Source organism: Phycodurus eques, chromosome 17 (genome assembly GCF_024500275.1).
Source record: "Phycodurus eques isolate BA_2022a chromosome 17, UOR_Pequ_1.1, whole genome shotgun sequence".
Classification (NCBI taxonomy): Eukaryota; Metazoa; Chordata; class Actinopteri; order Syngnathiformes; family Syngnathidae; genus Phycodurus; species Phycodurus eques.
The window spans coordinates 4,527,189-4,554,157 of record NC_084541.1 but is presented as its reverse complement, the minus strand read 5'-3'; the positions used below and the strand labels follow the sequence as shown (position 1 = coordinate 4,554,157).

General features: G+C 42.1%; 1 protein-coding gene across 2 annotated transcripts in view; it reads left to right on the top strand.

The window, feature by feature from the left end:
- The first annotated feature begins 349 nt into the window (after positions 1 to 349).
- Positions 350 to 26,969, top strand: part of vps11 (VPS11 core subunit of CORVET and HOPS complexes) — a 56,434-nt gene continuing 29,814 nt past the window's right edge. For both annotated transcript variants that reach the window (XM_061701960.1, XM_061701959.1), the window contains exons 1-10: positions 350 to 538; positions 4,452 to 4,596; positions 4,680 to 4,815; positions 4,915 to 5,078; positions 5,208 to 5,443; positions 16,377 to 16,578; positions 16,755 to 16,906; positions 22,701 to 22,887; positions 23,030 to 23,173; positions 26,027 to 26,227. In XM_061701960.1, coding sequence (XP_061557944.1) covers positions 393 to 538; positions 4,452 to 4,596; positions 4,680 to 4,815; positions 4,915 to 5,078; positions 5,208 to 5,443; positions 16,377 to 16,578; positions 16,755 to 16,906; positions 22,701 to 22,887; positions 23,030 to 23,173; positions 26,027 to 26,227 — 1,713 coding nt within the window. In that variant the 5' untranslated portion in view covers positions 350 to 392. The remainder of the gene's footprint in view (positions 539 to 4,451; positions 4,597 to 4,679; positions 4,816 to 4,914; positions 5,079 to 5,207; positions 5,444 to 16,376; positions 16,579 to 16,754; positions 16,907 to 22,700; positions 22,888 to 23,029; positions 23,174 to 26,026; positions 26,228 to 26,969) is intronic.

Sequence of the window (26,969 nt, the reverse complement as noted above, 5' to 3'; positions counted from 1 at the left end):
ATTCACACTCACATTCACACCTACGGGCAAATTAGAGTCTCCAATTCATGCATGTTTTTGGGATGTGGGAGGAAACCGCAGTGAAAACCCAAGCAGGCACGGGGAGAACTCCTGCCTGATGATAGCTGGGATAGGCTCCAGCACGCCCGCGACCCTAGTGAGGAGAAGCGGCTCAGAAAATGGATGGATGGATAGATGTTTTACAACTTAGTTTCAATGTCCATGCATTGCTTTTGATGCAACGTCGCCCCTGCCAACATGGCCACCACGGTAGGCACGTCAGTTACCCGGACAGTCTTATTAATATGACGCTATCAACGCTTCCGGTTTACTCACGTGATGAGCTGTCACGTGAGCACCGTCCGTGACCGTAAAGCGCGAACGTCAACACGATGGCAGCATTTTTACAATGGAGAAAATTTACATTTTTTGACAAAGAAACAGTCAAGGATCCTTTGGATAGTGGGAAAACATTTGTTCTTCCAAATGGAATATCGGCTTGCGACTCCGGACGTGGCCATATTGTTCTTGGAGATATCCTTTAGCAGTTAGCCTGCTCAGCTAATGTTATGCTTGGCTAGCTGTTTAAGCGTAACTCGACAGCGAAAAAGAAACGAGTTGTGGTGCACCTTCCACGATGCATATTCATATCGCTATCAAAGCAAGGTGACAAGCCAAAGTTATTTCATATGTCGTACCAATTAGACAAAATCTGACCAAGTGGTGGACTTATTTGGGTGTGTCACCTTTCCTTTTCTATGCAGAAAAATCCTTCAGTAGCTCTTCACCCTCGACTAAATTTACAGAGTTGCTTGCCGAATGTTTCGTCTACATACAATCCTTTTGAACAGTTTTTCATGCAAAATACATACTGGGTTTATTATTATTGATCAGCATGTCATTATATAATACGGTGTGTTTCTCCTTTTTCTCTATTTGTATGGCTACTGATGTAGAATAATTGGACTCTGTGGGTCATTTCAATATAATTTGATCAATAACGGTAACGACATGGTGCACTGAATTTCCTTTTGAAAATAAATTAATTTTACAGATGAGTATTTGAATTATTGGCAATTGTTATCCATCAAAAGGTCATCCAAAAAAATTCGAAAATACTATTTCTTAAATTTTTAATACCAAAATGTATTTACTGTGAGTGGTCCAAAATAAAATTACATGATTTGAAACATGTTTTCTGAAGGTTACATTTTGGGATGTATAGGATTTTGTTCCCTCTATTGGCAAATATACCTTTTCAATGAAAATTAACAAATGCATCTTAGTGTCTTGAGAGTTCCTTTTTTTGGGTTGTTTTACAAACTGTCCTTCTTAACCCGTAATGCCACTTGAGAGCGCCTCCTTATGTTGTTGCAATACACCAGAGGGATCTGTGACCTGAGGCAGCCATTTTGCATTCACGAAATAGCAGACTGCAAAATGAATGGTGTTATTTCTGAGATATGAATGAATTTGTGTCAACTATTGCATGTCTTTCCCGATATTACGATTATATAAAGACAAGATTGAGTTTAATGAGTAGTTAGCATCAGATATTCACTTCATTCATACAAGTCAGTCCCCTTTTGGCGAAATTCGCCATTTTGAACTCAGAATAGGCCATTTACGTAATTCGTATCGAACTGATGAGTTTTTCCACGGCGGGGGGAGTGTCGCCGTAGGCTGTTTTGTACTCCTTGAACACTGGCAGCTAGATCCATTCCACACATCCACCATCCACACACAGATGTAATTGTGAATATTACTCCGTGGCGGACTAATGTGCGAGCGCGTTGTCCTGAGGTTCCGCCTATGTTCTCTGGACCTGCTTTGGATAAGTCACAGGAGTTGACGAGACCAGAAAAAACACTTTTGCCGCTTCTACTGTTAAGTAAGTAAGTAACAGTACTTTTATTCCGTTACAATGATCTAAATGTTGCTCGCTACTTTTATTTATCAATTATTGCTTATTTGTCAACTATTACGTGCGCGAGACTACGACTTCCGCATTGGGCGCTTTTGCGTCATCCAAATTAAGCGCTAGTGACGTTAAAGTCAAGTTCACCAATCAAACGACACAAGAAAGTCACATGACCACACACTGCGTCTTCCATTGGGCTTCCCGGGCATAGGTATTAACACGAGATAAGACAGCATGTTGTGAAGGTCTTCGTTACCATGAAGGCAAAGGAGGGCTACTCTTGTTCATATTTAGATGAACAAAAACAATAGCTTTCATGTATTGTAGTATTTGTCTGGCACTTTCTGCCCAAACGTGGATATTTCAGCTCACTTATAACTTTAGAAAACACCGTGCAGTACATTGCAGGTGTTTTGTTGTAGTTTTAAATGTGCATACACACACACACTCACACACACACAGCAACATCAGAATTTGCACATTCATGTTTTATTTTGTAATTTTATTTTTTATTGATGTTCATGCTGTGGTTAAAAAAATCAGAGGTTACTCACTTTTTACTCAGTACTTGAGGAATTATTTCACTGTGTACTTTTTACACTTACTCAAGTAATTTCTTGGAAGACTAATTTTACTTTTTTTTGAGTCACATTATTTTCAAGTAACAGTACTCTTACTTGAGTACAATGTTCGGCTACACTACCCACCTCTGGAGTGGACATCCTCTGTTGCTACTCTTACGTTTAAGCAAAAAATTTTGCTCATCAGATCAGCCCGTGTCGTATTTTTTTGCACTGGTCTTTTGTAGTTTCACGTTGAGGTGCTGCGGGTCGTGGCCCTGGTTGTGGTCCCAGCGGAACCGCGAAGCACACGTAACATGGGCGACGAGTTGATCCGCTAGTACATTTTGTATTAATTAGGAAACGCGCTTACAATTATTTAATTAGTTTACAGATGTTAATGTTAAATGTATTAAGCGACAGAGCGATGTTATGGATTATGTCACAACACAGAATGAACTAACTTAAAATTCTGAAATGCCCAATAAAAACAGAAAAACATTGTACTTAATATTTTCCTGGAGGATGCATTTAGGATGAGCCTTTGAAGTTGGTGAAGTGAAACAGACAATGATTTTAGTCAATTATTTTCCAGAATGTCAATACTGAAAGAGGAGGATGCTATTTATGTGGCACAGCTTAAAGCAGGCATCAGGTGCAGGTGGAGATGGGCCTGGCTCAAATTGGAGGCCATAACAAAAAAAGCAAAGAAATGAGGCAAATTTAATTTTAATCTTTAATGTACTTGGACGGTGTATAATATTTTTCTGCGTGAATAATTTGTTTATTTTGCTTTATCTGTACTCTTCAGAATCTTCCAGATTGCTTAATTTATGTTAAAATTAAAAATAATTATCTGGGGGGCCGGGGGGATCCCCCATACCCCCCCCCTACATTATTTTTTTTTTTTGGTCATCTTTGTCATGCCTTTTGGTGTTTGCATGTCTGGCACTTGTATCTGCAGAGTTTGAAGGGCAGCACAACTCGCATGATTTTTATGACGCTGTTTACATCTTGACGGCTTTAAAGAGAATGTACATTAATGGGCCACCACCATTTGTGCTGTCAATCCAGATTACCTTTACTATGAATGCCTAACAACGCATAGAGCGACGTGGCTGAACCTGACTGAACTGTCGCGCAGTGTGTGTGGTTTTGCAACTGTTTTCATGAATGACCAGTCAGTCTGCCACTGGTTTTGATGCCATTCATAATTTGAATCACTGTCGTAACGTCACAGTTTACAGCTGATCCAAATTCACATAAGATTTCACTCACGCTGAAAATGCATTTCTGGGTTTGAGCCAAGCGAGACACGGAATGGCCGCTGCGCCGCCCCAAGCCATATATAGGGTATATAAACCATCCAGTATTGTGTTTTTCTTCAATTCCTCACTATATTCATAAAGTATAATGAGCCTGTGGATGAAAAAGCAAAGCATGTGACTAAAATGCGAGAACGGTACGTACCTTGCTGGGTACATTCAAATGAATGGAGTTGACGAGACTCCTTTAAAATATACACACTCACATTTATACTAGCCCACATCCTCTCTTTAGCAACCCGCTTCTTCATTAACTATTAATCTGTTTGGTTTTTTTTTGTTTAAAAAAAATTGATAAAATACACTATACTGTATATACAACATCAAACGCCTATACAGTGTCGCTGTTCAGGGCATCCATATAGCCAAGCACTCAATGTCCGAGTTGCATCGGCATCTCTTATTTTTATGCAATAGTCCGGTCCAATCGAGTTTGACCGCATCGCGCAGTGTGCAGCAGGCACTACCCATCAATAACTTTTTCAAAATAAGACATTAAGCATTGTTTTTCTGTACAGGAGACATTTATTTAAAACCGATGCGGCATTAAAAAAAATGCTACATTGGACTACATTTTATGCAATTAACAAGATAACTAGGCATGGACTGCTTTTGTGTATTTTTTCCTTAGCCCATATTACATATAAGTGGCAACATCTGGCTTTTGATGCGGCTCTTGCAGCTGACAACCTTTCAGGCTTATAAGTTACGAGTAACGCATATCTACCAACTGAAACAACACAGTATTCTTGTAACAGTGGGACAGGATGAACATGGAATCAACCCTCTAGTAAGTACCGGCTTACTGTTTTCAACTGAGGCCTGAGTATTACAGCCAGGGCTGGACAACCACTAATTCTAATTGTTTATCAGGTAAAGGTCTGGAACTTGGACAAAAGAGACAGTGGAAGTCCCCTCTGCACAAGAATTTTCCCTGCAATTCCAGGCAACAAACCAGCGGAGGTTTCTTGCCTCAGTGTACACGAGAACCTCAACTTTATGGCTATTGGTATGTGGGGAAGAAATGTTTCTTTGCTTTCTGGTGTTTCACTGTGAATCTCAGCATTTACTTGACGCAGGTTAAAAGGCATTGTGTGTCTCTTGACAGGCTTCACAGATGGCAGTGTGGTTCTGACCAAAGGTGACATAACTCGGGATCGTCACAGTAAAACTCTTATTCTGCATGAGGGAACCAGCCCAGTCACAGGCCTCGCCTTCCGTCAAGTTGCTAAGGTCACACATCTGTATGTTGCCACTCTTGAGAAAGTCCATGTAAGAGCTACCAGAATATATGAATACTGGGTTTAGTTGTGGTATTGTTTGTCAACCATGAAATACTGTTTATGACAATATTACTGCCCCAGTAATTTCTATATCCACCACCTTCTCTCCCTTGTTTAGTGCTACAGCCTGTCTGTCAAAGAGTATCCAAAAGTAGAGCTGGATACACATGGGTGTGCTCTTCGCTGCTCATCCCTTACAGATCCCTCACAAGATTCTCAGTTTATTGTGGCTGGTGATGAATGTGTGTATCTGTATCAGCCTGACGAACGAGGTCCCTGCTTTGCCTTTGATGGAACCAAGCTTTTGGCCCGCTGGCATCGTGGATATCTTTTCTTAATTACTTGGAATACAAAGTAAGAACACTCACCATGAATACAGAGTCCCCCAGCAAGTAAGAATGCAAATGATATAAATGAAAGAATAATATTGAGTGCCATGATTAATTCCAAGCTTCCTGAAAAGGTTGGGTTTGTCTTCACGTGCACTCTAAAGGGCATATTCTCCTATGTGCTTGCGTCAGAAAACGGATACAGCTCCGCGCTTTTCTGGCTGCGCAGATTCTCCCTTCCACTTAAGTATGTCATATACAATCCCTTGTGCCACCTTGGAATGTGGGCGTTTACTGTTAAATTGGTACATGCGCATATTCTGCCATCAACTTAATTACTTTGCTTTCGCCGCACTCTCAGAGGCTGTCATATGTACAGCGCCGTGTGAAAGTGAAACATTATATGACACTTGAAGTTTGGAGTCACTATACGTCGTCGGGAGGATCGGCGCACCTTCAGGGCGCGCAAGCCAGGCGTGTAAAATACGGACCCTTTCCAAAAAATTATAATATCATGGAAAAGTTTATTTATTTCAATAATTCCATTCAAAAGTTAAATTTCATAGATTATAGATTCAGGGCTCACAATTTAAACAATTTCAAGTATTTACAGTGGGTATGGGTATTTCAGCCCCCCTTAAATTTTTCACTCTTTGTTATATTGCAGCCATCTGCTGAAATCATTTAAGTTAATATTTTTCCCTCATTAATGTACACACAGCACCCCATATTGACAGAAAAAAATTAAATTGTTGAAATATTTGCAGATTTATTAAAAAAAAAACAAAAAAAAACGCAAATATCACACAGCCATAAATAAGTATTCAGACCCTTTGCTGTGACACTCATATATTTAACTCAGGTGCTGTCCATTTCTTCTGATCATCGTTGAGATGGTTCTACACCTTCATTGGAGTCCAGCTATGTTTGATTATAGTGATTGGGCTTGATTAGTAAAGCCACACACCTGTCTGTATAAGACCTTACAGCTCACAGTGCATGTCAGAGCAAAAGAGCTTAGAGACAGAATTGTGGCAAGGCACAGATCTGGCTAAGGTTAGAAAAAAATATTTCTGCTGCACTTAAGGTTCCTAGAGCGCAGTGGCCTCCTTAATCCTTAAATGGAAGAGGTAAAGAAGAGCCCAAAGATCACTGTGGCTGAGCTCCAGAGATGCAGTCGGGAGATGGGAGAACGTTCTAGAAAGTCAACCATCACTGCAGCCCTCCACCAGGCTTTATGGCAGAGTGGCCCGACGGAAGCCTCTCCTCAGTGCAAGACACATGAAAGCCCGCATGGAGTTTGCTAAAAAACACCTGAAGGACTCCCAAGATGGTGAGAAATAAGATTCTCTGGTCTGATGAGACCAATATAGAACTTTTTGGTCTTAATTCTAAGCGGTATGTGTGGAGAAAACCAGGCACTGCTCATCACCTGTCCAATACAGTCCCAACAGTGAAGCATGGTGGTGGCAGCATCATGCTGTGGAGGTGTTTTTCAGCTGCAGGGACAGGACGGCTGGATGCAATCGAAGGAAAGGTGAATGCGGCCAAGTACAGGGATATCCTGGATGAAAACCTTCTCCAGAGTGCTCAGGACCTCAGACTGGACAGAAGGTTCACCTTCCAACAAGACGACCCGAAGCACACAGTTAAAATAACGAAGGAGTGGCTTCAGAACAACTCTGTGACTGTTCTTGAATGGCCCAGCCAGAGCCCTGACGTAAACCGAATTGAGCATCTCTGGAGAGACCTGAAAATTGCTGTCCATCAACAGTCACCATCCAATCCGACAAAACTGGAGAGGATCTGCAAGGAGGAATGGCAGAGGATCCCCAAATCCTTGTTGCATCATTCCCAAAAAGACTCATGGCTGTATTAGCTCAAAAGGGTGCTTCTACTAAATACTGAACTGAATACTTATGAGTGTGATATTTCATATTTTCTTTTTTAATAATTCTGAAAAGAAAAATCAATAATTCATTTTTTTTCCTCCCAATACGGCGTGCTCTGTGTACATCAATGAGGAAAAAAATGAACTTAAATGATTTTAGCAAATGGCTGCAGTATAACAAAGAGTGAAAAATTAAGGGGGTCTGAATACTTTTCGTACCCACTGCATTTGTTTATTTTTATATAATTTGGGCGAAATCCACGAAATCAAGAATTCAAAAACTGTTAATACTGTGAAGAAATCAGCCCAAAATCTGTCAGGCCATAAATGTTTTAAACTGAGTGTCAGACACTAATCAACTACTAAACTCAAAGCACCTGCACAGGTTTCCCCAGATGTCATTAAATTGGTTCAGTTTGGTTCAGCTGTTGTCAGTTAAGGTTTAATTTGAGGAAGACTGCAGAGTTGGCAACTGGCCAGAAGACCATCATGGGTAACCTCCATAGCATGGGTAAACCACAAAAGTTCATAGCTAAGGAGGCTGGCTGTTCACACAGTGCTGTGTCCAAGCATATCAACGGAAGGGCAAAATACGGGAGGAGAAGATGCAGCAAGAAAAGATGTGACCGTGGGTTTCAGTGGATTATCAAACAGAAGATTCAAGAATCTAGCAGCAATCCAGAAAGAGTGGAATGATGCGGGAATCACAGCTTCAAAAACCACCACATTCAGACCCATCCGGTAGATGGGCTCCAACTGTCGGGTTCCTCGAGTCAAGCCACTTCTGAGCCTGAGCCAACGTACTGTAGGAAGCATCTCAACTGGGCCGAGGAGAAGTATGACTGGACTGTTGGCCAGTGGTCCAAGGTCCTCTTTTCCGATGAAAGTAAAGTGTGCCTTTCATTCGGGGTTCAAGGTTTTGGAGGAAGATGCAAGCTGCTTGAGGTCCAGTCATGATTTGGGGTGCAATGTCCAGTGCAGGTGTTGGTAAACTCTGCTTTCTTAAATCCAAGGTCACCGCAACAGTCTACCAGAATGTTTTAGAGGACTTCATGATTCCTTCTGCTGAAGATCTGTATGGAGATGCAGATTTCATCTTCCAGCAGGTCCTGGCCCCTGCCCATCAAAACCCGGTTTGATGCCCATGCCATCACGGTGCTTGAATGGCACGCCAACTCGCCGGATCTAAACCCCATTGAGAATCTAAGGGGTATTATCAAGAGGAAAATGAGGGTCACCAGACCCAAAAACAAAGAAAAATGACAGCAAGCATCAAGGAAATCTGGGCTTCCATAGCTCCCAGGCAATGCCACAGGCTGATTGCCTCAATGGCACGGCGCATCAAGGCAGTGATTAAAGCAAAGGGATTCCCAACCAAGTATTGAAGATGAACGTATTGTTTTGAAAGTATTAGTATTAGTAGTATTTTGATTGATTTAATGTGACCCTAATTTCTTTTTTTCTTTTCTCCAAAAACTGAGAAGAAAATAATTTCTTCACAAAATTCTATTTTTTTAGGAACTCAAAAAGGTTTTGGAGTTCCTGATTTCATGGGTTTTATGAGCTGGAAGCTCAAATTATGTACAAATAAATACTTGAAATTGTTTAAATTGTGGACCCTAAATCTATAATTAATGACAGTTGAACTTTTTGAATGGAATTATGGAAATAAATAAATGTTTCTATGATATTCTATTTTTTTGGAAAGGGTCTGTATGGCCCTAAGTGCTCGATTACATTTGAAATTCATTGAAACTAGTCGAGTTTAGTCTGGTCCAGTTGAGTGAACAGTCCATGAAAGGTATTTACCCCCTTCTCAAATTCTTATTTTTGTGCATTGTTTCCCCACGTTAATGTTTAACGATCATCAAATATGTAAATATCAGAAAAAGATAACCCAACAGAATCCGACACCATCGGTGCCCCGGGGCCACTACGCTGCTGTGCCAGTCCACCACCTATATATAGACACTGGCCCGCTCAAGCCAGGACAAATTTCTAAATCACAAAAATTTTTGCCGGCCCAAAACTGCATTCTCAGTCTTCATCTGAATTTTTTTTTTTATCACCGAGACATCCTGTCCAACACAGGATGTGGTGATGACATAAGGAGAAACTGCGACCAGCACCGCCTGACTGGATACACGGGCACACATTCGGGGTAGCTTCAACACGGTCGCCGAAACTAACGGCGCTAGCCACATACAGCAGCTTGTACTTTGCAACCTATAGAATGTTAATCTGCCCTCCCTAAGCGTACTTTAGGCTGGTTATTGACCTCCCCCCAGTTGGAGTTTACTGTAAAACTAAGCGAACAACAAAAGTGATCGCCCTCATTTTATATTTAAATACAAGACACACAATTGTTTTTTTCAGATTAATGATAACAGTCAGTGGAAACTATTAATGGGTAGCTAGTATTAGCATTTGGTCACAGGAGGGATTTACATTCAAATAAATATTCACACACAGTCGTCATAGTAGCACATACAGAAAGGTAATTTAACAATACTCACAGGCATATATTCGTCCTAATCTGTGAGAAATGACTTTTTTAACATTATTGCTGCTTTCTTCTTGTACTATTTTTATTTTTAAAAATGTTTATTTTATTTATATTTTAACTTACAGAAAATAAATAGCTCCATGCATGCATCATACCACACTGCCCTGAGGAGTCCAAGGCGCACACAGCAGGAATGGTAGATACAGTCAGTGACTGTATAAAAAGATGCTTTTGTCCTGACTTTGACATGAAATCAGACTAAATATTTCCTGTTTTAGGTCAGTTAGGATGACCAAAATTATGACTATTGGCTAAATGCCAGAATAATTAGATAATTTTTTTTCGACAACTACAATAGACAATACAGTCATGACTAAAAGCATTGGCACGTTTGAGCAATGAATATGTTTAGTTTTCTTTCTTCTATTATTTTAATATTATTTTACTTGTAACTAATTTATTTTCTGGTTATTCGTTTAAGTTCTATTTAGTGTTGAGTTTTGGTAGTTGCTTAAATACATTTCTGAAATAAATGAATAATCATGTATATTAACCATGCATTCAATATCAATCAAAATGGTCGTGATTATTATTTTATTCCATAATTGCACAGCCAGAGTGTAGCGTCCCCTCCCCCTTCACACTGCAGAGGCGCACAAGAGCTGCGAAGCAAACCCAAACAAACACGTCAGATCATATAGCCAATAGCACTAACTGTAAATAAATAGAAAAATTTACAGCTAATCCATATGATTGGTATCGTCAGATCTCACTCATGGATTATCGGTACCGGAATTGGCAGCATCATACACTGATCGGAGCACCCCTAATTATACATAGTGTGCACAACATTAACAAACAAGAATGATAGAAAGTCAATGCTAAGTAAATATTGTAATAATTTTGGAACTGATTTATTCTTTAAAAGATTATTATTTATTTGTGCAATTGCAGTGCCTTGATTTTAGTGAGGTTAGTACAGAGTCATCGCCATGGATGCAATTGGGCTAATAATTTCTTAAAGGGGCTTAAATATTGCAGTGTAAATACACTAAATATAAAATAATCACTCAAACTTAACGTATAATATCATGAATATACGAGGCCAGTAGATGTTCTGGCAGGGCCACCGCAACTTGGCTCACTCAAAAAAGATTAACGTCAAGTAAACATATCATAGAGTTTTTAAAAGGTGATTTTATTAATTAAGGGGAAAAATATTCAAAGCTATCTGGGCCAGTGGGGGGAAAGTAATTGTCCACCACCTTTGTTCAATCATGAATTAACTGTATAATCACATTTTTTGTAAAGTTGATTTCATTTTCACTGACCACACTCAAGCCTGATTACCTCCAGACCTGTTCAATAAAGTAATCATTTGAATAGAACCTGTCTGACAAAATTAAGTAAGCCAAAACATCTTCAAAAGTTGCAACAAAATGCCACGATCCAAAGAAATTCACCAATAGTGGAGAAAGTAGTTGACATCTATCAGTCTGGAAAAGGTTACGAAGCCTTTTCTAAAGCATAAATCTAACAGCATTTCAGAAAAAGAACATCAAACCAACTGTCAAACGTGGTGGTATTGTGGTGGTCTGAGGCTGATTAGCCCATTCAGATTCTGGATGATTTGTTGTAATTGATGAAACTATGAATTCTGCTCTTTATCAAAAAATCCAGAAAGAGAATGTTTGGCCTTGAGTTGGTGACCTCCAGCTGAAGGAGACTTGGGTCATTCCTGCAGCAGTACAACAATCCCAAACACACCAGCAAGTTAACTTCTGAATAGCTTAAAATAAACTAGGCTTTACACGATAAGGATTTTTGTGGCCGATCACTGATCACCAAGTTAAAAAAACAAAACGATAACCGATCCGATCACAAGATGGAGCAATGTTTATTTAAATGACTTGTTCATTTACTGTATGTACTTGTGTACTGTATACTGAGTATCTTCAAAAATACTCTCTTCTCAGGTCATGTATTTTAATCAGTAAGGTCAAACCAATATTACAACATGACAGAAATAATGGGTGCTAATTTACTGTAATTAAATGATTTTATTGTATTTAAATTACTGCACACACACTGAAACTTTAGAGCATGAGTCAACATAACGCCGGCATGTTTACGTACAACGTTAGTGCTAGCACTAGCTTGCTAGCCTACATAATGTTTTGTTGGCTGTTTGTGAGCCGTATCGTATTAAAAGTATGTGAACATACCTCAAGCAATTCTTGAATGAACGTCTTCTCCCAAGCACCGGTGACCACCACCATGTCGTTTTTCCACATTTTGTTCTTTTTAGACCAACACAATACACGCGCAATCCATTGTTGTTGCTATGGTAAGTCGTGTATCCGGTCGCGTTTGAGTTGACAAGATAAAGCCCAGTGATCGTGAAAGACGGGATGCGCTGGTATCGGAATACAAAATTTTATTGCAGTAGTCTGACATAATGCAATCGTGAAAGACCAAATTTGTCTTGTAGTCTTATCCAAGCATTGCGTGTTGTCTGTCTCAGACGTGTTGTCTGTCCCACACCGCCGACACGTTTAAAAAATAGAAAAAACTTTGTCGGTCAGCTATTTACAGTACTATGTCAAAAGACGCGACAAGGCTAAAAATAAACTCGCTTTTGAATTCAAATATACTGTACATGATGGCAACGCAGAGTAAATGTATTTTGCGGAACTGATCGGATCGACGAATTATGACATTAAAGTTGAACAGCATAAAATGTTAATTATTGGCCGATGCCAATCAAGCCAATCGGTGTAAAGTCGGAAAAAAAACCACACACAGTTTTTGGAGTGATGTCAAAGTCCGGAGTTTAGTCCAATTGAAATGATGTGGCATGACCTTAAAAATGCCATTCATGCTTGAAAGCCCTCCATTTTGGCTGAAATAAAACAAATCTGCAAGGAAGAGTGGGCCAAAATATCTCCACAGAGATGTGAAGGACATTGCGAGTTGTACAACCCCATTTCCAATGTAGTTGGGACGTTGTGTTAAACATAAATAAAAACAGAATGCAATGATTTGCAAATCATGTTCGACCTATATTTAATTGAATACACGAGAAAGACAATATATTTAATGTTCAAACTGATAAACTGTATTGTTTTAAGCAAATAATCATTGACTTAGAATTTTACGGCTACAACAGGTTCCAAAAAAGCTAGTACATGGTCATGTTTACCATTTTGTGACATCACCTTTTCTTTTAACAACATTCAATAAACGTTTGGGAACTGAGGACACTAATTGTTGAAGCTTTGTAGGTGGAATTCTTTCCCATTCTTGCTTGATGTACAGTTTCAGCTGTTCAACAGTTCGGGGTCTCCCTTGTCGTATTTTACGCTTCATAATGTGCCACACATTTTCAATGGAGACAGGTCTGACTGCAGGCAGGCCAGTCTAGTACCCGCACTCTTTTACTACGAAGCCACGCTGTTGTAACACATGTAGAATGTGGTTTGGCATTGTCTTGCTGAAATAAGATGGGATGTCTATGAAAAAGACGTTGCTTGGATGGCAGCATATGTTTCTCCAAAACCTGTAAATACGTTTCAGCATTAATGGTGCCTTCACTGATGTGTAAGTTACCCATGCCATTGGCCCTAACACACCCCCATACCATCACAGATGCTGGCTTTTGAACTTTGCGTCCATAACAGTCCGAATGGTTCTTTTCCTCTTTGGCCCGGAGCACACGATGTCCACATTTTCCAAAAACTATTTCAAATTTGGACTCGTGAGACCACAGAACACTTTTCCAGTTTGCATCAGTCCATCTTAGATTAGCTCGGGCCCAGAGAAGCCGGCGGCCTTTCTGGGTGTTGTTGATAAATGGCTTTTGCTTTGCATATTAGAGTTTCAAGTTGCACTTATGGATGTAGCGCCAACTGTATTTACTGACATTGGTTTTCTGACGTGTTCCTGAGGACGTGGTGATATCTTTTACACATTGATGTTGGTTTTTGATGCAGTGCCGCCTGAGGGATCGTAGGTCACAGACATCCAATGTTGGTTTTCGGCCTTGCCGCTTACATGCAGTGATTTCTCCTGACTCTCTCAACCTTTTGATGATATTACGGACCGTAGATGATGAAATCCATAAATTCCTTGCAATTGTACATTGAGGAATGTTGTCCTTAAACTGTTTGACTATTTTCTCACACACTTGTTCACAAAGAGGTGAACCTCGCCCCATCTTTGCTTGTGAATGACTGAGCAATTCAGGGAAGCTCCTTTTATACCCAATCGTGGCACCCACCTGTTCCCAATTAGCCTGTTCATCTGTGGGATGTTCCAAACAGGTGTTTGATGCGTGTTCCTCAACTTTCTCAGTCTTTTTTGCCACCTGTCCCAGCTTTTTTGGAACGTGTTGCAGCCATAAAATTCTAAATTAATGATTATGTGCTAAAAAACAAAGTTTATCAGTTTGAACATTATAGTGTATTCAATTAAATATTGGTTGAACATGATTTGCAAATCATTTTATTCTGTTTTTATTTATCTTGAACACAACGTCCCAACTTCATTGGAATTGGGGTTGTAGATAATGCTTGATTTCAGTTGTTGCTGCTGAGAATGGCCTTAGCACTTATTATAAATATAAAATGCCGTTATAAAAACTGCATTTTATATTGACTTGGGTTGTCTTGGTCTGATGTTTACAATTGTTTGATGATCTTAAATATTAAAGTGGGAAAATAATTTGTGAAGGGCAAATACATTTTCACGGCACTGTATACAGCGGCTGAAATAAGTATTTAACACATCACCATTTTTCTCATTAAATATATTTCCAAAGGTGCTATTGACGTGAAATTTTCACCAGATGTTGGGAACAACTCAAGTGATCCATACATACAAATAAAGTAGAATAAATAAGATCAGAAATTAAGGCGTGTAAAAATGTTAATGACACAGGGAAAAAGTATTGAACACATAAAGAAAGGGAGGTGCAAAAAGGCATGGAAAGCTAAGACACCTAAAATCTATCAATTATCAAACTGCAATCCAGCCCCTTGTGAGCGCAAATGAATATCAGCTGGTTCAGTCCTAATTGATGTCTTACAAAAAGGTCTCATTGCCAAGGTGTGAATCAAGACACATCTTAAGAGCAGAGCTGTCTCAAGAACATTGCAAACTAATTGTTGCAAAACATAATGGCATTGGTTACAGGTGCATATCTAAACTTCTGAACGTTCCAGTGAGCACGGTTGGGGCAATAATATGTCAGTGGAAAGCCAATCATACCACCATAAATTTTCCTCAATGAGGTGCTCCTCTTAAGATTTCCGACAGAGGAGCGCCAAGAATAATCGGAAGAGTTGTCCAAGAGCGAAGGACCACCTGTGGAGAGCTTCAAAAAGACCTGGAATTCGCAGGTACTATTGTCACAAGAAAACAGTGAGTAATGCACTCCGCCGTCATGGCCTGGATGCACACTAACCACGCAAGACCCCATTGCTGGAAAAAAACAAACAAAAAAACATGTTTAGCTCCTTTAAGTTTGCTGAACAACATTTGGGCAAGCCAGTTAAATACTGGGAGAATTTAGTCTGGTTGGATGAGAGCAAAATTCAACTGTTTGGATTCCATAATGCACACCACGTTTGGAGGAGAAATGGCACTGCACATCACCCTTAAAACACTGTACCAACACTGAAGTTCAGAGGTGGGAACATGATGGTGTGGGGCTGGTTTTCAGCAAATGGTACTGGTAAACTTCACATTATTGAAGGAAGGATGAATGGGCATATGTACCGAGGCATTCTTGAGAAAAATCTGCTGCCATCTACGAGGATGATGAAACGAGGGTGGACATTTCAGCAGGATAATGATCCAAAACATACTGCCAAGGAAACTCTCAATTGGTTTCAAAGAAAAATATAAAGCTGCTCGAATGACCCAGTATATCCCCTGACTTGAATACAATAGAAAATCTATGGAACGAACTGAAACTCAAGGTCCATAAAAGAAACCCACGGAACCTTCAAGATTTGAAGACTGCTTGTGAGGAGGAATGGGCCAAAATCACACCAGAGCAATGCGTGTGACTAGTTTCTCCATACAGGAAGCGTCTTGAAGCTGCGATTGCAAACAAAGGCTTTTGTACAAAGTATTAAATAAATACCACTTGGTGTGTTCCATACTATTTCCGTGTCATTTCACATTTTTACACACAACTTAATTTCTGAGCTTAATTGTTCTACTTTATTTCTGCATGGATTACTTCGGTTGTTCCCAACATCTGGTGAAATTTTCAGGTCAATAGCAGCTTTGGAAATATATTTGAGAAAAATGGTGATGTTTAAATAGTTAATTCAGCCGCTGTATTGAATGTAATATTATGTGACGTTATTGTCATGATCACGTTTTGTCAAAATCCTGAATTTTCCCTCTCTTAAAAGGTGCATTTGAAATCTTGTTTCTTATTCGTTTAAGGTTTCATTTTGGACACTACAGTTGGCATCTACTGTATACAGTGTTTTTCCAGTTTTAGTTAATACCAATTTTATCCATGTTCGTGTGCTAATGCCTACACAGGACAAGGTTTGGTAGCAGGGAAAGCTGTCCATCAGACAAACAGCTTCTGACCATCTACGACTTGGACAACAAATTCATTGCATATAGTGCCCAATTTGATGATGTCATTGATGTTGTGGCTGAATGGGGCTCCTTCTACGTCCTCACCAGAGATGGGAAAATTTATGTTCTTCAGGAGAAGGACACGCAGACCAAGCTGGAAGTAAGTCTTGTGAAAACCCTGTATACCTGTAAAGCTAGATGAGTGTCTTAGTAGTAATGGTAGTAGTACTGGAGGAGTAGTGCTGGTAATATTGTTGAATGTTTGTCTGTATTCTTGTTTACTATTTACCTCACTGCTGATTTTTGACTGTCCCAACATCTTGTCTTTTGTTAAAGATGCTGTTTAAGAAGAATTTATTTGTAATGGCCATAAACTTGGCTAAAAGCCAGCATCTAGACAGTGATGGATTATCAGAGATCTTCAGACAGTATGGTGATCACCTCTACCTTAAGGGAGACCATGATGGTGCCATTCAGCAGTACATTCGGTAATTAGATCATGTGTCACAGCTGCCTTGGGCCAAGAATAAGAGTTTCTCTTACACAGTATTCCCAAGAAATAAAAAAAAAAAGTTTTCCGATTGGTGGAAATGCCACATTTGTGTGCCCCTGTATTTTGCAGGCCAACGCATTTACTTTTTCCACCATATAGAAGTTTTGAAAGTCTATTTTTACAAAGAAATCTCCAAATATTGAAACTGTTATCTGGGACATACTATCTGGCATTCAGATAATTAGATGCCAGACTCCATCAGTGGCAGCATACGGTGTCACGTGTGCTATAGTCTACTTGTTGAACAGTGACAACTGCTTTTAGCACAACAGGGCTGGTCAGTGTCAGTTAAACTTGGCACCCTGTCCCATCAGTACATAATTCTCTTACACACAACTGCTATGTTACGGCTCTGATACAATATATTAGAGCTGCAATTACAAACTTTTAATAATTGATTAATCTTTCTATTATTTTTTGGAATTAATCTTTGGTTTGGACAAAGAAAATAATTTCCACCCCTTAATTAAAAAACAGGACATTATTTAAAATTGACAATGCAGTAAATGCACCAACAAACTGATTATGATTCAGTTACTGCATATATGACAAACTCAGGCCCGGGGGCCAAATTTGGCACACGATGTAATTATAGTTGGCCCACAAGACCATATCAAATGTGCTATATACTGGCGGGCCAGCTCTAATACACGTGCCACTAATATTACAAATCCCAGAATGCTTTGCTAGTGTGTTGGCCCATCAGTCTAGACCGACAAGCGTACCTTCCCTTTCTGTTGCAGTTGTTAGCAACTATGCAACCAGTCTCCTCGAGCAAATTTACACTTCCCCTTCCCAAAAATGGTCAAAGAAAAGATGGAAAACTTCCAAGACAGGTGGGAGGCAGATTCTCTGTTCACTAAAGTAAAAGACAGACCTGTTTGTTGTGTGCGGATCAACGTGGCTGTAACAAAGAACATAACATAAGTGAATTCCATCCATTGTCAACACCGCTTATCCTGGTTAGGGTTGGTTGCGGGGCGCTGGAGCCTATCCCAGCTGACTTCAGGCGAAAGGTGGACTACACCCTGAACTGGTTGCCATTCAGTCGCAGGGCACATATAGAGACGGACAACCATTCACACTCACATTCACACCGTCACTGAGTGGGAACTGATCCCACGCTGCCCGCACCAAAGTCAGGCAAGTGCACCACTACACCATCAGTGACTTTATAACATAAGTGAATTGTTTATTTTTATTTTTTAATGCCCTTTATCAACTCCTAGGTAGGGACTGTTAATAGTTCGAAGTTTGGATTTTTATTTAAGGACATTCTTATTTTTTTGGGTTGTTTTGTAGTTGGCCTTTGAAAAAAGATTTACATAAAAAAGAAAGGTACTTGGAGATAGATAAATAGAAGATGGAGAGACAGAATAATTCATGTTATCTATTTAAATCCAAAACAATTATATATATATATATATATATATATATCATAATATTAAAGTTTGTTTATTCCAGATTGTCACCTTGTCGTGGTGGAGGGGTTTGTGTGTCCCAGTGATCCTAGGAGCTAAGTTGTCTGGGGCTTTATGCCCCTGGCAGGGTCACCCATGACAAACAGGCCCTAGGTGAGGGACCAGACAAAGCACGGCTCAAAGACCCCTAATGATGACGACAAACAATGGACTTCGTTTTCCCTTGCCCGGACGCGGGTCACCGGGGCCCCCCACTGGAGCCAGGCCTGGTGGTGGGGCTCGAAGGCGAGCGCCTGGTGGCCGGGCCTGCACCCATGGGGCACGGCCGGGCACAGCCCGAAAGGGTAACGTGGGTCCCCCTTCCCATGGGCTCACCACCTGTGGGAGGGGCCATAGGGGTCGGGTGCAGTGTGAGCTGGGCGGTGGCCGAAGGCGGGGACCTTGGCGATCCGATCTCCGGCTACAGAAGCTGGCTCTAGGAACGTGGAATGTCACCTCTCTGGCAGGGAAGGAGCCCGAGCTGGTGTGTGAGGTCGAGAAGTTCCGACTAGATATAGTCGGACTCGCCTCCACACACAGCTTGGGCTCTGGTACCAGTCCTCTCGAGAGGGGTTGGACTCTCTTCCACTCTGGAGTTGCCCACGGTGAGAGGCGCCGAGCAGGTGTGGGTATACTTATTGCCCCCCGGCTCGGCGCCTGTACGTTGGGGTTCACCCCGGTGGACGAGAGGGTAGCCTCCCTCCGCCTTCGGGTGGGGGGACGGGTCCTGACTGTTGTTTGTGCCTATGCACCAAACAGCAGTTCAGAGTACCCACACTTTTTGGAGTCCTTGGAGGGGGTGCTGGAGAGCGCTCCCGCTGGGGATTCCATTGTTCTGTTGGGGGACTTCAAAGCTCACGTGGGCAATGACAGTGAGACTTGGAAGGGCGTGATTGGGAGGAACGGCCCCCCCGATCAGAACCCGAGCGGTGTTCTGTTATTGGACTTCTGTGCTCGTCATGGATTGTCCATAACGAACACCATGTTCAAGCATAAGGGTGTCCACACGTGCACTTGGCACCAGGACACCCTAGGTCGCAGTTCGATGATCGACTTTGTGGTCGTGTCATCGGACTTGCGGCCACATGTCTTGGACACTCGGGTGAAGAGAGTGGCGGAGCTGTCAACTGATCACCACCTGGTGGTGAGTTGGCTCCGATGGTGGGGGAAGATGCCGGTCCGACGTGGCAGGCCCAAACGTATTGTGAGGGTCTGCTGGGAACGTCTGGCAGAATCCCCTGTCAGAAGGAGTTTCAACTCCCACCTCCGACAGAACTTTGCTCATGTTCCGGGGGAGGCTGGGGACATCGAGTCCGAGTGGACCATGTTCCACGCCTCCATTGCTGAGCCGGCCGACCGGAGCTATGGCCGTAAGGTGGTCGGTGCCTGTCGTGGCGGCAATCCCCGAACCCGTTGGTGGACACCAACAGTGAGGGATGCCGTCAAGCTGAAGAAGGAGTCCTATTGGGCCTTTTTGGCCTGTGGGACTCCTGAGGCAGCTGATGGGTACCGGCTGGCCAAGCGGAATGCAGCTCTGGTGGTCGCTGAAGCAAAAACTCGGGTATGGGAGGAGTTCGGTGAGGCCATGGAGAAAGACTTCCGGACGGCTTCGAGGAAATTCTGGTCCACCATCCGACGTCTCAGGAGAGGAAAGCAGTGCACCACCAACACTGTGTATAGTGGGGATGGGGCGCTGCTGACCTCGACTCGGGACGTTGTGAGTCGGTGGGGAGAATACTTTGAAGACCTCCTCAATTCCACCGACACGCCTTCCCATGAGGAAGCAGAGTGTGGGTTCTCTGAGGCGGGCTCTCCTATCTCTGGGTTTGAGGTCACCGAGGTAGTTAAAAAGCTCCTCGGTGGCAGGGCCCCGGGGGTGGATGAGATTCGCCCGGAGTTCCTAAAGGCTCTGGATGTTGTGGGGCTGTCCTGGTTGACACGCCTCTGCAACATCGCGTGGACATCGGGGACAGTGCCTCTGGATTGGCAGACTGGGGTGGTGGTCCCCCTTTTTAAGAAGGGGGACCGGAGGGTGTGTTCCAACTACAGGGGGATCACACTGCTCAGCCTCCCTGGTAAGGTCTATTCAGGGGTGCTGGAGAGGAGGGTCCGTCGGGAAGTCGAATCTCAGATTCAGGAGGAGCAGTGTGGTTTTCGTCCTCGCCGTGGAACAGTGGACCAGCTCTACACCCTCGGCAGGGTCCTCGAGGGTGCATGGGAGTTCGCCCAACCAGTCTACATGTGTTTTGTGGACTTGGAGAAGGCGTTCGACCGTGTCCCTCAGGGAGTCCTGTGGAGGGTGCTTCAGGAGTATAGGGTACCGATCCCCCTGATATGGGCTGTTCGGTCCCTGTACAACCGGAGTCAGAGTTTGGTCCGCATATCCGGCAGTAAGTCGGACTCGTTCCCAGTGAGGGTTGGACTCCACCAAGGCTGCCCTTTGTCGCCGATTCTGTTCATAACTTTTATGGACAGAATTTCTAGGCGCAGCCAAGGCGTAGAGGGGTTTGGTGGCCTCAGTATTGCATCTCGTGAGCTCCAACTCTCACTGGAGCAGTTCGCAGCCGAGTGTGAAGCGGCTGGGATGAGAATCAGCACCTCCAAATCTGAGACCATGGTCCTCAGTCGGAAAAGGGTGGCATGCCCTCTCCAGGTCGGGGATGAGATCCTGCCCCAAGTGGAGGAGTTCAAGTATCTTGGGGTTTTGTTCACGAGTGAGGGAAGAATCGACAGACGGATCGGTGCAGCGTCTGCAGGGATGCGGACTTTGTATCGGTCCGTTGTGGTAAAGAAGGAGCTAAGCCGAAAGGCGAAGCTCTCAATTTACCGGTCGATCTTCGTTCCTACCCTCACCTATGGTCATGAGCTGTGGGTCGTGACCGAAAGAACGAGATCCCGGATACAAGCGGCCGAAATGAGTTTCCTCCGCAGGGTGTCCGGGCTCTCCCTTAGAGATAGGGTGAGAAGCTTGGTCATCCGGGAGGATCTCAGAGTAGAGCCGCTGCTCCTCCCCATTGAGAGGAGCCAGATGAGGTGGCTGGATGCCTCCCGGACGCCTCCCTGGTGAGGTGTTCCGGGCACGTGCCACCGGGAGGAGACCCCGGGGACGACCCAGGACACGCTGGAGAGACTACGTCCTTTGGCTGGCCTGGGAACGCCTCGGGATCCCTCCGGAAGAGCTGGATGAAGTGGCTGGGGAGAGGGAAGTCTGGGCGTCCCTGCTAAAGCTACTGCCCTCGCGACCCGACCCGGATAAGCGGTAGAAAATGGATGGATGGATGGATTATTCCAGATTCAGTGTTTAAACAAAATTTAAGTTTGTTGTCATACAATAAACTTTAACGCTACATTTCTGGAGAGAAGGGAAACATACAGATCGCAGTGATTTTTCATTAAATATTGAGTTTGGCTCACGACATTGTCCCAATTTTTTATCTTGGCCCACTGTGAATTTGAGTTTGACACCCCTGAGTTACAGGTTTGGTCTGTAATGTCAGAAAATAGGGAAAATGTTGAAGAACATTGCTTTCTAAAGTAAAAGCAAAATGTCTGCAACTGTCTTATTTTGATTAAACGTAAAGATAATCAGTCTGGATTCATGGAGGACTACAAAAACGTGAGAATATTGCGGATTTTGGACTAATTATACATGCATTCCTTGAAGTCTCGGCGCCCTTTGCACAATGGTCATTGAACCGGACTCTTGCTATATTCATCATTCAAACTGCTAGAGGACTCTGCATCTTTTTGGACAGTTATAAAAAAAATAATTATACCGGCATTACCAGATAACTAGCAACCCTTTATTGCTCAGTTTTTATCAATGTCTCAAAAGTGTTCTCTGTCAATTGACTGTCTGTTCTCGTACTAGAGCGGCTCCAACTACCGGAGACAAATTCCTTGTCTGTTTTTTGTACATACTTGGCAAAATAAAGTTGATTCTGATTATATTTTAAGTTAAACAATGTCTATCAACGATTATTCGATTATCAAAATAGAAGGTGATTAATTTGATAATTGAGTAGTCATCGATTAATCAATTAATTGTTTCACCTCTACAACCTACCAAAGCAGAAAATTGCCATGTTGACTTGGTCAGCAAGTCTACCCCACCCATTCTGCATCAGTGGCATTTACACAGAACGATACAGGGAAAAAAATGCTTTTACAGGCAGTGAAAAGGGTGCTAAAACTATCATTATGTTGAATTTTCATTGTTTCTCTTGAAATGGAGACAACCAACATTTTTGTTTTCTATGTTTCCCACAGCACGATTGGAAAACTTGAGCCATCGTATGTCATTAGGAAATTTCTGGATGCACAGAGGATCCATAACCTGACAGCATTTCTACAAGCATTGCACAGGCAGTCACTTGCCAATGCAGACCACACCACACTGTTGCTCAACTGTTATACAAAACTGAAGGACAGTTTGAAGCTGGAAGAGTTCATTAAGGTGACAAGGAGACATATCAGAAATAATGAAAAAAGGTCTCAATCAGCAATGCAATCATTTTATGGTTCCATTACAAGAAAATGAGAAAACTCCTACACCATATATTGTAATTGTATATTCCTGTGTACTGTATTTTCAATAGAGCAGTGAAAGCGAGGTTCACTTTGATGTTGAGATTGCCATTAAGGTTCTTCGACAGGCCGGCTACCACAGACATGCTGTTTTCTTGGCAGAGAGGCATATGCACCATGAGTGGTATTTAAAAATTCAGCTGGAAGATCTCAAGGTAAAAAAAACAAAAAACAAAAACATAACAACATATAAGCAACTGTGACATGTTAATGTACAACCCAAATTCCAATGAAGTTAGAAAGTTACTAAAGAGCATGAAAAATTGAAAGGCAGTTGGTCCTGATGACATACCTCTGGATGTATGGAATCATCTTGGAGAGGTGGGTTTGGAGTTTTTGACGAGGTTGTTCAACAGAATTCTAGCAGGTGAGAAGACGCCTGAGGAATGGAGAAAAAGTGTGCTGGTGCCCATTTTTAGGAACAAGGGTGATCTGCAGAGCTGTGGGAACTATAGAGGAATAAATTCGATGAGCCACACAATGAAGTTATGGGAAAGAGTTTTGGAGGCTAGACTGATGACAGATGCCTAGAAAGTGTACCGCAGATGCACTATTTGCCATAAGGATGTTGATGGAAATATACAGAGAGTGGCACAGAAGTATGTTAGAATAGTACAGCACATGTATCAGGGAGGCGAAACGGTGAGGTGTGCTGTAGGTGTGACAGAGGAATTTAAGGTGGAGGTGGGCCTGCATCAGGGATCATTCAGAGCTCCTTCCTGTTTGCAGTGGTGATGGATAGGCTGACAGATGAGGTTAAACTGGAATCCCCATGGACCATGATGTTTGCAGATGACATCTGCAGTGAAAGCAGGGAGCAGGTGGAGGAACGGTTAGAAAGGTGGAGGCACGCACATGAAACGAGAGGAATGAAAATAAGTCAAAGTCAGACAGAATATATGTGCATGAATGAGACGGGTGGAGTGGGACAAGTGAGGGTCCATGGAGAAGAGATAGCATGGGCGGAGGACTTTACATACTTGGGGTCAACAGTCCAGAGCAATGGTGAGTGTGGTGAGGAAGTGAAGAAACAGGTCCCAGGAGGTTGGAACGGGTGTAGAAAGGTATCAGGTGTGCTATGTGACAGAAGAGTCTCTGCTCGGATGAAGAGCAAAGTTTATAAGACAGTGGTGAGGCCAGCCATGATGTATGAATAAGAGACAGTGGCACTAAAGAGGCAACAGGAAGCAGAGCTGGTGGAAATGAAGATGTTGAGGTTTGCTCTAGGAGTGCCCAGGTTGGATAGGATTAGAAATGATCTGATCAGAGGAACAGCAAAGGTTCGATGTTTTGGAGACAAAGTTAGAGAGATCAGACTTCGATGGTTTGGTCAGAAAGAGTGAGTATATTGGTAGAAGGTTGATGAGGATTGAGCTGCCAGGCAAGAGAGCTAGAGGAAGACCAAAGAGGAGATTGATGGATGTCGTGAGGGAAGACATGAGGGCAGTTGGTGTTTGAGAGGAGGATGCAGAAGATAGGCTTGCATTGAAAAGGATGGCATGCTGTGGCCACCCCTAGCGGGACAAGCTGAAAGAAGATGATGATGCTGCTGCTCGTCTGCTGGCAGGGACGTGCAAACAAGACCACATTTCACCTATTCTTATCGCCTTGCTCTGGCTGCCTGTGCATTTTAGAAATAATCTATGGAAGGCACGATTTATTATGTTATTTGAACGGCAACAGGTGGATGGATACATGGGTCCATTGTGCCTTCTGCCATCTCATGGAAGAGCATTTTATTGTTCTGCCTATACATACATCACTGGCATAGATGGATGACCATACAGCCAGGTCCATAAATATTGGGACATCTAAACATCTCTTGGGATATCCCTTGACTGCAGACTTTCAGCTTTAATTTGAGGGTATTCACATCGATATCAAGTGAACCAAGTAGGAATTACAACAGTTTGTATATATGCCTCCCACTTTTACAGTGACCAATATGGTACAATGGGACAAACTAACAATCATAAATCGAACTTTCACTTTATAATCCTTGAATGCGAATTCTTTGCGGTCATTTGCAGTCTTAAATCTGGAATGTCGAGACATCACCATATGCTGGATTTAATCCCTGGTGATGCTCTGCCAAAATACAATCTTATCTTTGTCTCATCTCTCTACAACTGTAAAGGCTTTTTTAGATGTTTGACATTCTCTAATCTGGCCTTCCTGTTTTTGAGGCTCACCGATGGTTTACATCATGTGGTGAACCCTCTGTATTCACTCTGGTGTCGTCTTCTCTTGATTGATCTTTGAAACGCATACACCTACCTTTTTGATGTGGAAGTTCTTGTGAAAGTGTTTTTCTTCACCATGGAAAGAATTCTGTGGTCATTCAGGAAAGAATTCTGTGGTCATTCACCACAGTCGTTGAGCTCACGGGAGCGTTCTTTGTTTAAGAATGTTCCAAACAGTTAATTGGGCCAAGCCTAATGTTTTTGCAATCTCTCTGACGGGTTTGTTTTGATTTTTCAGCCTCATGATGGTTTGCTTTCCTGATCATGACAGATCTTTGTATCTCTTATTGAGAGTTGACAGCAACATATTAAAAATACAAGTAGCACACTTGAAATGAACTAGAGACCTTTTATCTGCTCCTTCTAACAGGATAATGAGGGAATAACAAACACTTGTGCCTTTCCCCCACATCTATTTAATGCAACCATTACTGCCAATATTTAATTCTTTGTCCAGTTATAATCAAACGCATTATTATTATTATTATTATTGTTATTATTGTAAATGGTCATATTGTTCAACCAAATGTTGGTACTATTGTTATATTTTCATCCCAACTTCATTATTTATCCACATTCATACAGTGAATATGAAAAGCCTACACACTCCAGGTTTTAGTGCTAGAATAACTTAAATAAATAATTTGGGAAAGGTTTATGTACATGTCAATTGAAAAACAAATCATTTCTCCTGTGTATAGTCCATACTGGTTTTCACATGGTAATAAATGCTCACTTATCATATTATTTTCTTCCAAAACCCAGAACTATGAGGAAGGGTTACGCTACATTGGACGCCTACCTTTTGAACAAGCTGAAAGCAACATGAAGCGTTACGGCAAGACATTAATGCATCATATTCCTGAAGGTACAACGCTGCTTTTGAAGGGCTTATGCACCAACTATCACCCAAGTGGGGACACTGGTGAAACTGACAGCCACTTGGAGAGGAGCCTGCTCAACAAGGTTGGTGGGCAGTGTCCATGTTCTTCAGATAACTGGATAATTAAGGGTACAGAATAACACATGAAGAGAATAAAATACTTTACAGTGGACCCCTGCTATTCACGGGACATAGGGACCATGAATAATGTAGCGTATATTGTTTTTGGGTCAAAGCGTGAATAATTTGGAAAAGAAAAAGTCGGGAAGTAGACGCCTGCATCTACAACCCCAATTCCAATGCCGATGGGACGTTGTGTTGAACATGAATAAAAACAGAATTCAATGATTTCCAAATCATGTTCAATCTATATTTAATTGAATACACTACAAAGACAAGATATTTAATGTTCAAACTGATAAACCTTATTGTTTTTAGCAAATAATCATTAACTTAGAAATTTATGGCTGCAACACGTTCCAAAAATGATGGGACAGGTGGCAAAAAAGACTGAGAAAGTCGAGGAATGCTCATCAAACACCTGTTTGGAACATCCCACAGGTGAACAGGCTAATTGGGAACAGCTGGGTGCCATGATTGGGTATAAAAGGAGCTTCCCTAAATTGCTCAGTCATTCACAAGCAAAGATGGGGTGAGGTTCACCTCTTTGTGAACAAGTGCGTGAGAAAATAGTCGAACAGTTTAAGGACAATTTTCCTCAAGGTTCCTCTTTTTCATGGACGCCCCTGCTTATTACAGCAAGACAATGCCAAACCACATTCTGGATGTGTTACAACAGCGTGGCTTCGTAGTAAAAGAGTGCGG